Source organism: Numenius arquata, chromosome 20 (assembly GCF_964106895.1).
Source record: "Numenius arquata chromosome 20, bNumArq3.hap1.1, whole genome shotgun sequence".
NCBI lineage: Eukaryota > Metazoa > Chordata > Aves > Charadriiformes > Scolopacidae > Numenius > Numenius arquata.
Window position 1 is genome coordinate 1,173,045 of NC_133595.1, and position 15,614 is coordinate 1,188,658.

At 47.9% G+C, this 15,614-nt stretch overlaps 1 protein-coding gene across 1 annotated transcript in view; it reads left to right on the forward strand.

Moving 5' to 3' along the window:
* The window catches only part of EIF4G3 (eukaryotic translation initiation factor 4 gamma 3), a 160,898-nt gene that overhangs the window by 36,071 nt on the left and 109,213 nt on the right, over nt 1-15,614 (forward strand). The window contains exon 2 of the mRNA XM_074161667.1: nt 9,768-9,843. Within this exon, the coding sequence (XP_074017768.1) occupies nt 9,768-9,843 (76 nt within the window). The remainder of the gene's footprint in view (nt 1-9,767; nt 9,844-15,614) is intronic.

A 15,614-nucleotide genomic window follows, 5' to 3' on the forward strand; every position in this document is an offset into this window, starting at 1 on the left:
AGTCTCCATATTGTAAGAATAAAATACGAATTTAAAAAATACGGAAGTGGCCGGTGGTTTATGGAGGAAAGTGGACTATTAAGGTAGAACAAGTCAACTGTGAAAAGTTTTCTTGTGGCTGAGCAGGAGGTGTTTTCCGGGCAGGTTGTTCACCTCGTGTCACCTCTACCTGAGCTGGCTCAGACATCAGCCAGGCTGCTTTTCTGCCTTGTTTTTTTTTTTTAATTACTAATATTTTGCAGCTTGGTCCAAACCTGGATTTAACTTTATCCGGGCTGTGCTTTGGAAACCCATTTCTTGGAGACGCTGCGGTTGAAAATAGAGGCAGGATAAGGTTCCCAGTTACAGAAATATTCAGTCCATCCATCCCTCCCGGCCCCAGCGTCCCACCCACACCCACCGCGCTTCGAGGAAAATCCCGGTGGGATTAGCGGGGTTTAGACACAGTTTCTTCCACCCCAAACAACCTTTCCGGGTCTGAGCTGAAAATAGACGGTTTGCAGTGATGCTCGGGTGGCAGCTGAGGGAAGGCAGAGACGAAGCAACGAAATCAGGTTGCCCTTAGAAACGGGTTTGTATCGGGGGGGATAATGGATTGGGTTTTGGTGGCGTTTGCTGCTGTGGTGTGTTTCCTGACAGCTCCCCGATAACTCACTCCTGAATGAAGCGCGTCAGGGTCTGGGGATGATTTACGCACTGGTGAGCTGTCTCCAGCTCTTTTTAATTTAGAGATGCAAAACTGAGCTGGAAAGTAATGAGCTCTAGATAATTAGGTGCTTGTCTGCAGGTGTAACTAGTGCCGCTGCCTACAGCTGGTGCCCTTAATATTCCTGGGTTTTATTTGAAAGCGTTGCAGGATGAATGAGATGCTGGAAATACAGTTAATTTGCAACAGAGAGGGTTTTTTTTTTCCTGTTGTTATCTTCCCCTCTAACCCCCAGCCTTACTCTGGTGTTCCCGTTTGGCTGGACTATGAGAGATACCACACACGGACCGAAGACTAAAAGGAAATGGAGGTGAAAAGCGTTGTATCACACAGTGATGATGTCTGATGTGCATCGGAGATAGACAAAAAGGCCTGATCTAATTTATCATCATTAATGATTAGCCAGATGGGAAGGGGTATCTGGGATTCCTGCCTCGGTATTAAATGAGTTGTGGGTCCCGCACCTCGGGAAGGTGAGCGAGGAGCAAAACCCTTGCAGAGTGGATGCATGTGGGGAGAAAGTCTTTGGAAATAGATGTTTTGTGGAATGGGTATTTAAAAAAAGCACGTCAGTTAGGAGGATTTGGAGATGCGCTGGGGTATAAATAGAGCGTGCAGTTTGGAGGTGGCTGCTGCAGCGCGGCTTTGGCATGTTTAGAGGGAGAGAAGCCCTGGGTTGTGTGTCAGGTATTGTGGGTCGCCCTGAGGTTTGGAGATGCAATCCCACGTGTGAATGCCAGCAGTGTTCATCAGAGCAGCTCCGGAACCTGTCCCGACTCACTCATGGAGAAAAAGGAGGAGAAATGGGAATAGCTGGAGGATGCTGGGGGAAGGAGAGGGAAACAGCACTTCTCAGTAAGTGTTTGAAGGTCACTTTTTCCTTTTGAGCTGTGATTTCCCGAGGAGCCCTGGAAAGCGCTTCCAGCAGCCATTGGGGTCCGTGGGGATTTGTGTGTCCCTTGGCTTTTGGAAGCTCCCGCTGCTGCCCTGTCCCTGTTGGGTGCAAGCGCAGATGGGGTGGCATGATGTGGCAGAGAGAAGGGAAAGGAAGTGTTTGGGATTATTTAAAAGCTGAGATTAATGATACGTAATTAGGTAAAAAGCTTAAGATGAGTTTTGAGAGAAGTTTTATTATGGGGAGAGTGTTCGTTGATGGAGCGTGGCATAAGCTGGCATAAGTAGAAAAATCCTCACTGCTGTTAACATCTGGATCTGGACAAAGCTTGAGATGATACTTTAATGAGGAGCAGTTAAATGGCAGAGGGAGGGATGAATCTTACCGCTCTTCGTTATCGTTAGATCGGTCAAACAGGGACCGAGGAAGGGGTCCTGCCGTCGGTAATTTCAAACGAGGGAATCGCAGTTCATAACGGAGCCGGTGAGACGGTGTGAAACATCAACAATATTGGTGTAGGTGCTTTTCCAGTACAAAAGCAAAAGATAAATACCTTATTTAAGTTATTTGTTCCAAGTATAAAATAGCCCATAAATGAGAACTTAAAGAGAATTTGGTATTACTGTTTAATACACAAAATAACACGGGGGATTAAAAAGGTGGTTTATACAAGCACTTCATCGATCCACTTAAAATGTATATGTTTGACAAATGGCAGTTGGGTTGTGAGCATTGACTACACATGTCGCAGTAAAGGAGCTTTATATTAGGCCATAAAATGTTGAAACAAGCTTAATAATGGCTTTTGCCATATGATCCTTCTGGGTGTAAGTCATTGCAGCAGCGGTGAATCTTGGAAGCCTGGGCTGCGTCTGTTCCCAGGGACGGGGGCACGGTGATGTACTGCTCTGTCGCACAGCTTGGGAATTTGAAACCATAAACCCCTTTTTTGCCACTTTACAAACACTATTTATTGTGTTCCTTTATTTTTTTTTTTAAAAACATTTGACTAGCCAGAAATATGTCCTTAATATCAGAATTAAGTACCGGTATAAAGCTGACATGGCCTGTTAAGAGCTGCAGGTAAAGAATTCCTTAAGTTTGACTGTATTTCTGAGTGCTCGCGCCAGAACAAAAGTTATTTATTTTTTCCCTGCTAAAATAACAGCAAACACCAACCATTGAAACGACAATTCCCCATTCGGTTTTGACCTGTGATACAGTCACTGCTCTGATTCATACTTTATTTTGACATGGAATGGAGTTGCACAAGACCGGTTGCATCCGTCGAAGAAAACTAAAATAACGCTGTTTTAATAGAGAGGGCCGGCTCCTTCCTGTGAGGTTGGACCGAGAGGCCTGGCCCCCTGGGCAGGAATCCACTAGTGAAAAATAAACATCTGAACAAAGAAAACTAACCCAAAACCCACCCTAAACCAGAATGAGATCTCTGTGAGGATGGGAAATGGTGTATGTTGGATGTATTGGATGCCCACGAGCCAGCAATGTGCCCTGGTGGCCAAGAAGGCCAATGGCATCAGGAAGAGTGTGACCAGCAGGTGGAGGGAGGTCATCCTGCCCCTCTGCTCTGCCCTGGGGAGGCCCCATCTGGAGCACTGGGACCAGTTCTGGACTACCCAGTTCCAGAAGGACAGGGAACTCCTGGAGAGGGTCCAGCAAAGGGCTACAAAGATGATGAGGGACTGGAGCATCTCTCTGCTGAGGAAAGGCTGAGGGACTTGGGTTTGTTTAGTCTGGAGAAGAGAAGGCTGAGGGGGGATCTGATCAACACGTATAAATACTTCAAGGGTGGGTGTCAGGAGGATGGGGCCAGTCTTTTTTCCAGTGGTGCCCAGGGACAGGACAAGAGGGAACGGGCACAAACTGGAACATGGGAAGTTCCATCTGAACATGAGGAGGAACTTCTTTCCTGTGCGGGTGGCAGAGCCCTGGCAGAGGCTGCCCAGAGAGGTGGTGGAGTCTCCTTCTCTGGAGACATTCAAACCCCCCTGGACACGTTCCTGTGGGACCTGCTCTGGGTGACCCTGCTCTGGCAGGGGGTTGGACTGGGTGATCTCCAGAGGTCCCTTCCAACCCCATAGCATTCCGTGATTCTATGTCTGGGCAGCGTGTGGTTGTTGGGGTGGGATGTGCCATGGATATGGGCAGTGCTGGGGTCAGAGGGGGTCAGCAGCAGCTTGGCATTTTATCAGGTTCTTCTTCAGCCTTTAAACATTTTTCCAAAGTCCTGGAATTACATTGATTTTTGATTTTTGCAATGTGAATTATCTCTCATCTCTTTATTAGCAAGAGCTGCTTAGCTCTGAAGGGTGTAAGGTGCTGGATTCCAGTAGGAGAGTTGGGAAAGTGGGGACAACAGGGACACCGGGAAAACCAGCATGTGCCCCTGGAATTAAGCGTTTGATTCTGCGTATGCACTGGGGGGTTGAATTATGGTCACACGGGCGTCAATCCTGCCTTTTCCTAACTTTGGAGTTGTTTGCTTTGTAATTTGGCTTTTTTTTCCCCCTTGGGTGATGTTTGTTCGGTTGTAGGAAGTATTTCAGGATGAAGAGAGCGGATGGCACTGTTTGTCTCATATATATATATTTTTTTTTTTTTTTTCCCCATGTGACATGTCACTTGGTGGAGTGACTTTTGTTTTGTTTTTTTTTTTTTCCTTTAAAGGCTGTAGTTTGTTTTACCAGCTTTCCTTCCCCCGGCTCCTGAAACGCGGCCTGTCAAAAGAGGAATTTATTTTGAAGGGAAAATTGATTCACAAAGCGCTTGCCGAAGAAACGTGTTCGTGGTGGAGCGCGTGGCTGCGTCTGGGGGGAGCGAGCGGGAAGCCCGGGGAAAACAAGTTGCAGAATTTGTTTCCGAGGAGTCTGTGCTGTGATTTTAATTCTCCTCCCGACAGGGAGAGCATTGACACTTCCCAGGCTCCCCTTCCCTCGCGATGCAGATTCCTAAAGCCCAACGTCCTGGGGGGGGGGGGGGAGTTTATCTTTTCACCTTATGCCTTTGTGAGCCTGGTTTGGTTTTTATCCGATACCAGCTTGTGAAGAGGAGCGTGATGCTGTCCCCCTTCCCTTCTCTGGTCTGTGCCCGGCAGAAAAATCTGGGAAGCAGAGGGATTTCTGCAGGGATTGGTACAAAACCCCACCGAGGTACCGCTCGGACCCTCCTTGCGCTTCCTCTTTAAGACGGCAAGCGCTGCCAGAGCGCTCGGGAGCCAGGAGAGAGGAGGTAGGAGCCAAGAAATCCTTCCTTATGACGGCAGGGATGCGGCCAGGGGCTTCTCCGCCGGTGGCTGGGGCGAGAAGAGCCGGTGTTTGAGCCCGGCTGGCTGTCGAAGCTCACCGGGAGTTTGCTCTCAAAGCTCACCAGGAGCTCGCTGCCAGGTAGGACGGAGTGCGCTGAACAAAAGGCTTTGCCCGGCTGCTGAGGATGGGGGGATGCTGGGGATGCTGGGGAAGTTTTGGCTGTGACTGGTGTAGCTTTTCCCTTTTCAGCTCTTAACTGAGCCCTTGCGGTTCCCGAACCTGCTAAATTCTGCTGTTAAAATGTTCGCCTCCTGCATTTCGGTTGCGTGTTAGAGAAGAGGCTGCAGAGGAGAAAAACACTATTTTTACAGCTCTTTGCCATCAAATACCTCCCTACTCGGAGGGGTTTTTAAAAATCCACTGAAAAACTGAAAGAAACACTTGAAATGGATGTGTTTTCTCCCCCTTCTGTAGTCTCGCTTGATGGTTTTAGCTTGGGTTTGGTTTGCTTTTTTTTTTTCCAGTCATTTAATACACAATTTGGGTACAAGTGGGGACACGCGCCGGGGTTGTGTAACCCTGGGGATGGCTGGCGGGAGACTCGCTCCGTTTCTCTGCAGCGATAAAAATCATTAGTTCTGGAATGGGGTTTTTTCGGGTAAGACATTTGCGTACGTGCCCGTGGGCACCGCGGGTGTGTTTATTCCTGGGAGAAGGTGCTTTCTCGTTACCGTCAGCTGGGAGTGCAGGAAGAGGCCGTCGGTGCGTGCTCAGGATAAAATGGTCGCTGAAAATGAGCTTAGGTGAGAGGCACGGTTCGAGGGAAAATGAAACGATTTTGGAAGAAAATGTCTTAGTGGTTTTTTTCTTTTCCTCCTCCAATCTTGGGAGCAGGAGCAGAGCAGAAAAACCTGTGCAAATCCTTGCTGTAAGAGCTTGTTTCGCTGTATGTTTTCCTGCTGTTTGTGGCTGTAAAAGCACACAAAAATCTTGCAGTGTTTCAGTTTTGTGGTGTGATTAGAGCAAGCGGATGAGTGGGGACGATTTCTGCAAGAAATTCCTCCCGACTTTTATTTAACTCTGCATTTGTCAGTGCCTCTGAGCGCTCCCGCTGACAGCCAACTCTGCTCTGGGCTTTCTGGTTTTTTTTCTTTAATCACTTTACAGAGGAGTCACATATTCTCCTTCTCCTCCGAGCGTGGCTACGGCATCTAATTTAAAGAGAATCTCCTCTTTTTGCGGAGACTTTTGGTTTCAAGCAAAATTCTGTTTGGTTTCCACCTGGTGCTCCCATCTCTGCCTTCTCCCACCACATCTTCAATAGCTCCCGCAATTCCGGCTTGTAATCGCTGCTGTGGCCAGATGGGGACTAGGTGGGACTCCCATGGCATCTCTGCCTGCTTTCATTGACTTGCCAGAAGTACCTCGCTTGCGTGGATTTAAAATAATATATATATTTCATGAGTGAATGAGCCCTAGACGGCCATGAAGAGAATCCAGAGGCAGTGCTACCGCTGGCTGCCATCCCTCTCCCAGATTTTGGCATGATGCTGGTGGAGGAGGGAGAGCCCCGGGGAGTTCCTGAGCCCCACACACAAGGGGAAAGCGCAGACCGTGCTTCCACCGAACCGACCTGCTGGCTGCAAGTGGGATTTTAGAGGTTCTCCTTGTTCCTGCTTCGTCGCCCGCCTTGTCTTTTCTCCCCGCCGTAACGGAAGGATCTCCGAAAACGGTGTGAGGTTTGCGTTTAGCTTCGCTTTTCCACCCTCTCTCTCCCCTGCCCACCCTCCTGGATCATTTCAGAGCGTGGGTGGCCAAGGATATGGGGGGGAGGAGGAGGAGAAGGAGGGATGACACGGGATCCTCCCAAATTGGATCCAAGCGTGCCAGAATAATAACATGAAAGAGCTGCCTGAATTATTCAGCGTATCCTCGTTTTCTTGCCGCTGTGGCTAATTAAGCGCTGCACTAGAGCCAGGCTGGTTTCTACTTTAATGGTTAAACTTCCCTGTGTGGTGGGGGCACTGGAGGGTGGTGTCGGTGCCGTCTGTGTTATGGACTGGGCTGTGCAGCTCCCGACGGTACCCAAATCTCCATGTAGTGAAAGACGAACGTCCGGAGGAGGTTTTACTGTAGATGTGGAGGAGACGATGCTGCTGGAGGAGGTTTAGCTTCCCACCCGCCTGCCGTGACCCGTTCACATCCCATGGTGGAGCCTCCCATGCTCTTAACCTGCTTCTAGGAAAACAGCCTCGTTAGCAAGAGGCTGCTGATGAACTTTTGCAGTCACTCTGGCTCGTTTCTCCTGAAATAACAACGGTGGCTGCCCCGGGCTGGGCTCCTTGGGCAGCTGGAAGGGGAGGGAAGGTCCTCACTTCTGGGGGGCTCGCGGGGAAACAGGAACCTTCCCACGAGCCCCACTCTTCGCAGAGAGTCTGTCTGCAGGTGCCGGAATGTTGGGAATAATCGCTTTCTCCAACCATTGTATCTCATTAAGGTTTAGTGGAATTTAAGGTATTTTTGTCCTTATCAGTCTCGCGTTGGGGTCAAGTCCTTTGGCAAAAAGGACTTAAAAGGTTTCTTTTTAATCTGATGAGAATCGTCGCTTCCCAGAAGTCATCTGAAGTGGCACCCCCCAAACTCGGAAAATCCATCGCAACTGCTCGTTCCTTTAGGGCAGCTCTTCCTGGGTGCAAAAAAGAGAGGTTGCTCTGCTCAAAGAAGATTATTTTCTCCTGGCTTATATAAGTTCTAAAATAAGAAAATAAATCCCAACCTTCTCGAGGATGAAACCATTTTTCCCAACTCGGGAACGATCCCTTTTGAAGCAGCGATTGCTGCGGTTAATTGTCAAAACCGCCTCGAGATTCGACGTCTCGGCTGTGACAAAAGGGGTGGCAGCTTAAAACCTGTCCTGGCCTGTCCTCCTTCATCGGGCAATGGTTGCGGGTGCGAGGGTCGGGTGCTGTGGTGATGGAGTACAGAAAATTAATGGGTTTCGTTCTGTCTTGCAGTGTCTTTCTAATCCTCCTCTCCCAAATTTTGGCTTTGTCGGTGTTTTCCAAAACCCAGGGATGAATGTAACATCCTCAGGATGAAGGCTGAGACTGGCGCTTCGGCTCCCTTGAAGTCTGTGGCAAATCTTCCCCATAGTTTTTGCTGGAATCAGGATTTTAGGTGTAATTTTGGTATTAAAAACTTCTTTATTTTATCAAATGATCCCACTTGGGCACGAGCTGGCAAGTCTGCAAAGTGAAGATGAGCCTTAGACCCCGAGAATAAATTCTTGCACTTATTTAAAAATTAAAAAGAAGAGATGTCGGCTTTGTGAACACCGTATTGGGACCCAACGGGGCCGGATCCTCATCCCGGTTCCCTCCGTCTGGAGCTGGCCGTAGGTGTCCGTGTTCCACCCGCCGGGCTTTAACGGGGCCATGACGTACGTCCAACGGGGTTGGGAAGGTCAGAGCCCATCTTTTCCCCGCCTCATCCTATCACGCAGGGTTTTCATCGGGTCTGGTGTTCAAACATGGGATGTAGAACAAAATTGGATGTTTTTAGAAGAATTTCTCAGCCTGCTTGGGGAGGGCTGAGCTTTATAGCGACAGGAACGGCATCAAAATATCATGATATTGTGAATTTGGTTCTGCTCTGGGAGGAGGAGACCCGGCTGGGGCTCATGCAGAGCAGGTCATCGTCTCTCAACAGTCCTTGCTTCCACCTTAAAATTTCGTCTTTTTTTAGGAAGGGGAAGGGTTGGGATGGTGGAGCTTGGATTTCCAGCGCCGATAGGGTCTCTCCTGCTGCTGCCAGGACGGTCCCTGCAGAGCTTTGGGCAGCGGCGTTTCTCAGGAGATCAAACTCGTAGTGCAAAGGGCGGACTCTTGAAAGACTCAAACTAATCTTCTAGGTTCAAAACTTGACTTACTGGTGGTTTTTTTTCTTTATTTGAACAAAACCCCAGAAGTGTTTTCGTGATTTTTTTTTTGGTATTTTTTTTAAAGTATCCGCCGTCACATCAACACGCGAGGTCTGTGTTTCTGGCTTGGGTGCGATGAGGCTTAATCAGTCGGGCTGCTCTCGTTCGCCAAGAGGCTTTGATGTATAAAATATAAACAGCAAAAAGGCAAAATCTGAATATGGGATTTAGTGGGAAATCTTTGAGCAAGTTAAGCACGGGGGTTTTATGGTGGTGGCATCAGGTATGGAGCAGACATAGGCTGGACCTAAGGCACCAGGTGTTGGCTAAGTCAGGAAGCTTTTTCGTTTAAATACCTGCATCCCCTCATTTTATTCCGCAAGTAAAGCGGATTCTGGCTCATTTGTTTGTTCCATAAAGTCTTTTTCCCTTTTTTTCTTCCTGGATTCCCACAATACCTTCCCTATTTAAGAAAACTTCGCCCAGAAATAACCCTGCAGCACATCTTCAAACCTGAAAATCTCTCTGGCAGCCCCTTTCAGAAGGGTTTTTGGGATGGATGAGGCGGAAATTTGGTCGAAGGGAGGTGATTCCCGTGGGGGTAGAGTGGAACCAGCGGCGCGTTGGCCCTCTGAGTGCGAAGGGCTCCTGGGTTTGGGGTTTTTTTTCCTTCTTCTTAAAAAAAAACAAATAAGATGGGGGATTCTCTTGACAGGACAAAGGTTTTGTGGATTGTTCAGTGATTTTTGTTTGGTTTTGGTTTTTCTGCTGTATTTATTGGTGACATCTTTTGAAGCCCCCCTGTGCTCCTCCTTTGGAGAGCCTTGAAGGACCGTAGGTGCCTGGTTGCACGTGAGATGTTTGTGTGTCTGCTGAGCATGGGAGGTGACTGGTATCACTGATGGACAATATATTCACTGTTTTTCCCCAAAACCACCACCCAGCCTTCTGCCTGGCTTTCCTTAACCTGCTGCGTTGCAGGATTCCCCGAGGTCCTGTCCAGCAGCCGCTCGAGGACCGGATCTTCACTCCCACCGTCTCCGCTGTCTACAGCACTGTGAGTATCCGCTCTTGAGAGGAGCGCCTAAGGAAATGGTAGAGGTTTTTAGAAAGCATTACATTTAACAAGCACACAATTTTAAAAACGTACAGTTAAAAAAAATTCAACTTATTTTTGCCTCCTAAAATAAAGGATGCTGAGTGAGGACCTGTTTTGCTGCATGTGAGTAGGAAAAAAAAATATCTTGGGGACTTTTGAGTCCATTCATTTTTTGTTAAATATCTGTAGTTTTATTTAGCAGATACGAGAGCGGGTTTTCCTCACTTGAGTTTCACCCGAGTGAAAATGTTACCGGCTGTTGGCTCCGTCTCTTTCCTGCCTCCTGCATCTCAGAGACTGGTTTCTTGGAGCATCTCGGTGGCCGCACATTTCTAATAGTTTTATTATCAGGAAGAACAATCAAGGAAGGTTTGGTTTTCACATGAAACATTCCATTGCACAGGGGAAGAAATGTTTGAATTGTAGACTGAGTATTCGGGATGGGTGCTTTTTGGCTCACTGTCCTACGTGTTTGTTTATAAAACTCGGTTATCGAGGAAATTCAGCTTAGAAAAGTAGCGCTGTTTGTTTGTGGACACGTGAGAGCGTTTCCCTTTGATTCATTCCTTTATTTCAGATGGTAATAGCTGGAAGCCCAGTGTTATTTATAAGCTTTGCTAAATCAGCACAGCCCTGGGAAACTAGTATTTTGCTTTTCTGGTGGGATAGTGCAGATATTTTTAATGCCAAAAAAGATGCTTTTAAGCTGCTCTTTTAATTATTTGGAAAACAGGAAGAAAAGCTGTAGATGGGAGAAATACAGGGAATTTTAGGCGGTAACATAAGCTGCTTATAGAAAAACATAAGCTGCTGTTCGAGGGTTTTTCCTTCCCCCTGTTCACATGAATAACTGGCATGAAGGGGTTTTTGGCTCCGTCTCCCCCCCACGTGCGGATCCGGCTCTGGAGCATCTTTGGCCCCTTCCTTTTTTGGGCCGTAGGGAAGAGTTTTGTGATCGTATCTTCTACCAGGGATCCTGCTTTCAAGCTGTGCAAAGCCGAGCTTTGCGTAGGATGAAATGCAAAAAAAAAGCAAAAACCAAAGGAGCATAAACGTACAAACAGTTGTAATAAATAATTCAGTTTATATTATCCTTTATGTACCCCATACAACACTTAAAAACCACTTTAAAAATATCTGAATTCCTTCTGGGGAAAAAAGAGGGTTATTTTTTTTTTCAATTCTTTCCTCCAAAGACATAATTCAGGTGCCTGTAGGAAAATATGACTGTAAAAAATTTAAATTAATGTAAAATATGAAAGTAACTGTGAAGAATGACCTAAAATAGCTTTTTCAGTGTGGAAAAATAACACTCCTTGATATGTTACTCCCAGCCCTGGCTTCTATTCCTGTACCTTGGTTCTAGGCTTTAAGAAAACACAAGTTTGAAAGAAAATTTCAGGTTTTAAAAGGAAAGGAGAGAAATTTCTCAGCTGGGCTCCTTTGGAGCTTCTGTTTGAAGCCCTTGGCAGATCTGTGAATTTAGAATAAGTCCTAGAAAAACCGAATTAGGCTGGAAGGGGCACATGATTGGAGGTCCCTGACAAATTCATTCATCACAGGTCTCTGTGATTTATTACATGAGTGACAGCATCGTGTATTTAAGGTCTGGGCTTGTAACAAATAGGTCAGTTTGTAGTTCATGATTTTTATATATAGTTTGTCTAGATTTTACAATAGTCATGTGTGAGGTATGGGAGAGAGAGCACCCTCTCCAGCACCCAGGGACTGCTTTGTCATTTCCACTCTTTATTAGCTCGGTTCCCACATGGATTGCACGTTGTGGTTTCCCAGTCGGTGTGTTTTGGTGGAGGTGGCTGGGTCAGGAGAGAACCTGTGGGCTGATCCCTCTGTGCAGGGACTCTGAGCTCCACGGGGTTCTCCCCGTGGGTTACAGCATGTCAGGGGTGGGGTGGGAGGGCGAATCATTTGACATACAGGCACCCCACAGGTGAAACAGAATCACAGAATGCTATGGGGTTGGAAGGGACCTCTGGAGATCACCCAGTCCAACCCCCTGCCAGAGCAGGGTCACCCAGAGCAGGTCCCACAGGAACGTGTCCAGGGGGGTTTGAATGTCTCCAGAGAAGGAGACTCCACCACCTCTCTGGGCAGCCTCTGCCAGGGCTCTGCCACCCTCACAGCAAAGAAGTTCCTCCTCATGTTGAGATGGAACTTCCCATGTTCCAGTTTGTGCCCGTTCCCTCTTGTCCTGTCCCTGGGCACCGCTGGAAAAAGACTGGCCCCATCCTCCTGACACCCACCCTTGAAGTATTTAGAGGTGTTGATCAGATCCCCCCTCAGTCTTCTCTTCTCCAGACTGAACAGACCCAAGTCCCTCAGCCTTTCCTCAGCAGAGAGATGCTCCAGGCCCCTCACCATTTTTGTAGCCCTCTGCTGTCCCCTCTCCAGCAGTTCCCTGTCCTTCTGGAACTGGGGAGCCCAGAACTGGTCCCAGTGCTCCAGATGGGGCCTCCCCAGGGCAGAGCAGAGGGGCAGGATGACCTCCCTCCACCTGCTGGTCACACTCTTCCTGATGCCCCCCAGGATGCCATTGGCCTTCTTGGCCATAAGGGCACACCACTATTTTTAGTTAGATGAAGATGAAAAATAATTCGGTTATCCCTTCCATGTCTTTTCACATTTATTATCAGGCCCTCAATTGCACGTTCCCAAGCTCTTTTATTTTCCAGAACCACGTAGTGCTTGCCAAAAACAGGAACAGAAAATCATGTGGTTTTCACTATGAGTCTCCATAATCACTCCTGAAATAAACCCAGAGAAATGTGTTTTTCTGTAGGGCAGAGACAGGGGGTGCGGAAGAGGCAAAGTGGGGTTTGTCAGATGAAAGGAAGTTTGTCTGAGAACTTGGAGATGCTCAAAATTCCCAACCGAACTTTGGTAGAACCTCTTTCTCAATGAATTCATATTGGTATTCAAAGCAAAGGCACCTAACCTCGTCATATATCATCTTCATTTATTTTATATAGTATACTATAGAAAATACTGGTATTTGGTAGGTTGGAGTGGGGTTTTGGTGGGTTTTTGTGGGTTGTTTGTGGGTTTTTTTTAATAAATCCAGCAGTAAAATTCTTTTAAAGCAAATCACAGTTGGAAAGAAATGTTGGAGTGAACTAATCTTGTAATAATTTCCCCTCCTCAATAAGGAGAATTCCATAGCGTAGGAGCCACTTCCAGACAAAGATTTGGGGGTTGTCCCAAGTTCTTGCCCGGTGTTTCCTAATTCCTTATTCTGCAAGAAATTAATGCAGTTACTTTTACATCTACTATAAGATCCCAAGTCTGTGAAATCTGGAAAGGGGAATGGAGGAAGAAGGAAATTTTGTTTCTGTTGTAAAATATTGCGAAGGAATACATTCAAAGACGCTTTTTAGGCTTGGAGTTGGAGGGAAAGACGTTGACTTCTAACAGAGAGGGACCACAGGTGACCTTAAACTGCCAGAGGCCACCGTGTGTGTCTCAGCCAGGGTCACGGGGCTCATCTCTACTGGAAATGAAATGAATGGGGCCGAATGATCAGAAGCAGATGTGCTCCTCAGATTCAGCGTGAGCATGAGCTGGGAATCAGATAAGAAAAAGAGCTGAGTTAAAGTCCATCCAGTTCTCACATAAACAGCCTTTTTTGGCAGATTTCGGTGGAGGTTCTTAACGGCGTAACATGCTGTGATCTCCAGCGCTGGAACAGGGACCAAAAATACTTCAGGATAAACTTTTATCAGCAAAGGAACAACATGTTAGACTCCTGGATGTCATCCTGCCTCTCTGCTCTGGGGAGACCCCACCTGGAGCTCTGTGTCCAGCTCTGGAGTCCTCAGCGCAGGAAGGACATGGACCTGTTGGAGTGAGGCCAGAGGAGGCCACGGAGATGCTGGGAGGGCTGGAGCCCCTCTGCTGTGAGGACAGGCTGAGAGAGTTGGGGGGGTTCAGCCTGGAGAAGAGAAGGCTCCGGGGAGACCTTGGAGCCCCTTCCAGTCCCTAAAGGGGCTCCAGGAAAGCTGGGGAGGGACTCTGGATGAGGGAGGGAAGCCATAGGAGGAGGGGGAAGGGTTTGACACTGAAAGAGGGGAGATGGAGCTGAGATGTGGGGAAGAACTTCTTTGCTGTGAGGGTGGTGAGAGCCTGGCCCAGGTTGCCCAGAGAAGCTGTGGCTGCCCCATCCCTGGAGGGGTTCAAGGCCAGGTTGGAGGGGGCTTGGAGGGACCTGGTCTGGTGGGAGGTGTCCCTGCCCAGGGCAGGGGGTGGGACTGGGTGGTCTTTAATGTCCCTTCCAACCTGAACTATTCTGTGATTCTCTGTGAACCCATTAGAAACAAGTATTAATGTTTGCAGAGAAGTGTGTGTGAGTTGGTTTGGTGTTGCCTCAAGCGGAGTTTCAGTAGGACAGTTAGATCCAACACTGGTTTAAATTCTCTGTGGTGATTGCAGTCTCGCTGTGCCTCTTTGGAGCAGATACCACCCGAGGTTGTCCAGCTCGCTGCCAGCTGATGGTAAAGAAAGTAGTGGAAAAGTGAGGTGTTGAGGAACATTCTTGTCCCAGATTTTCGGTGACTAAGGCTTGACTCCATCATTGGCTTCTTTGGGTGTTTGTTTGGTGGCTTTTCTGCCCTGGGGTGCCCATTGGTGGCCCCCTGATAATTTCACACCCAGCAAAGGTGCCGTGATTTGCCTTCGTGTCCTTTAAATGGACCTTCCTGCGGTGAAGAGAGGCCGTGGAGAAGGGCTCAGGGAGGATTAACTGCTCCGGCCACGCTCTGCTCAACGGGAAGGATCTGGGTCAGGAGTCCAACGCCTGCCCGTGTCCGAGAGGGATGCTCCGTGCCTGGGACGCCGGCAGCGCTGCTCTGAAGCCGTTTGCACCAGCCCACGTGAATAAATTGAAAGGAGGGAGGTTCTGTCCAAGTCTGAACCTTTTTTTTTTTTAAAAGTTGTTTAGGAAAAGAGCAGTTCTTAATGATCAATTCCTGCCCCCGTAATCGAGGGAATTTTGTGGCGGGCTCCATCTTTCTGATCTAACCTGAATATTTCATGGACACAGCTATGTATCTGAAATTAGATAATTGCAAGGGGAAATCCAAAACTTGTGAAAGAAGCTAAAAATGAGGTTTAAGACAAAAGGAAGAGAGAATTCCAGTCTTTATTTCACGGTTCATTCATTATTTCCTTTAAAATACAGGCTTAAGGCTTCTGGAAAACTAGAGTTAACCTCTTGCTGCTCAGTTAAGGAAAAAACGAAGTGATTTTTTTAGGAAAAAAAAAGTTAAGGAAAAAATGAAGTCATTCTCCCCCTCTACTCTGCACTGGTGAGGCCACAACTGGAATACTGCGTCCAGTTCTGGGCTCCCCAATTCAAGAGGGATAGGGAACTACTGGAAAGAGTCCAGTGAAGGGCAAGGAGGATGATTCAAGGATTGGAGCATCTCCCTGATGAGGAAAGGCTGAGAGAGCTGGGGCTCTTTAGCCTGGAGAAGAGAAGGCTGAGGGGAGACCTTATCAATGCTTATAAGTATCTAAAGGGTGGGCTGGAGGAGGCTTTTCAGTGGTTCCCAGTGACAGGATGAGGGGCAACGGGCACAAGCTGGAACATGGGAAGTTCCATTCAAATATGAGGAGAAACATCTTTCCGGTGAGGGTGCCAGAGCCCTGGAACAGGCTGCCCAGGGAGGGTGTGGAGTCCCCTTCTCTGGAGATCTCCAAGACCCGCCTGGATG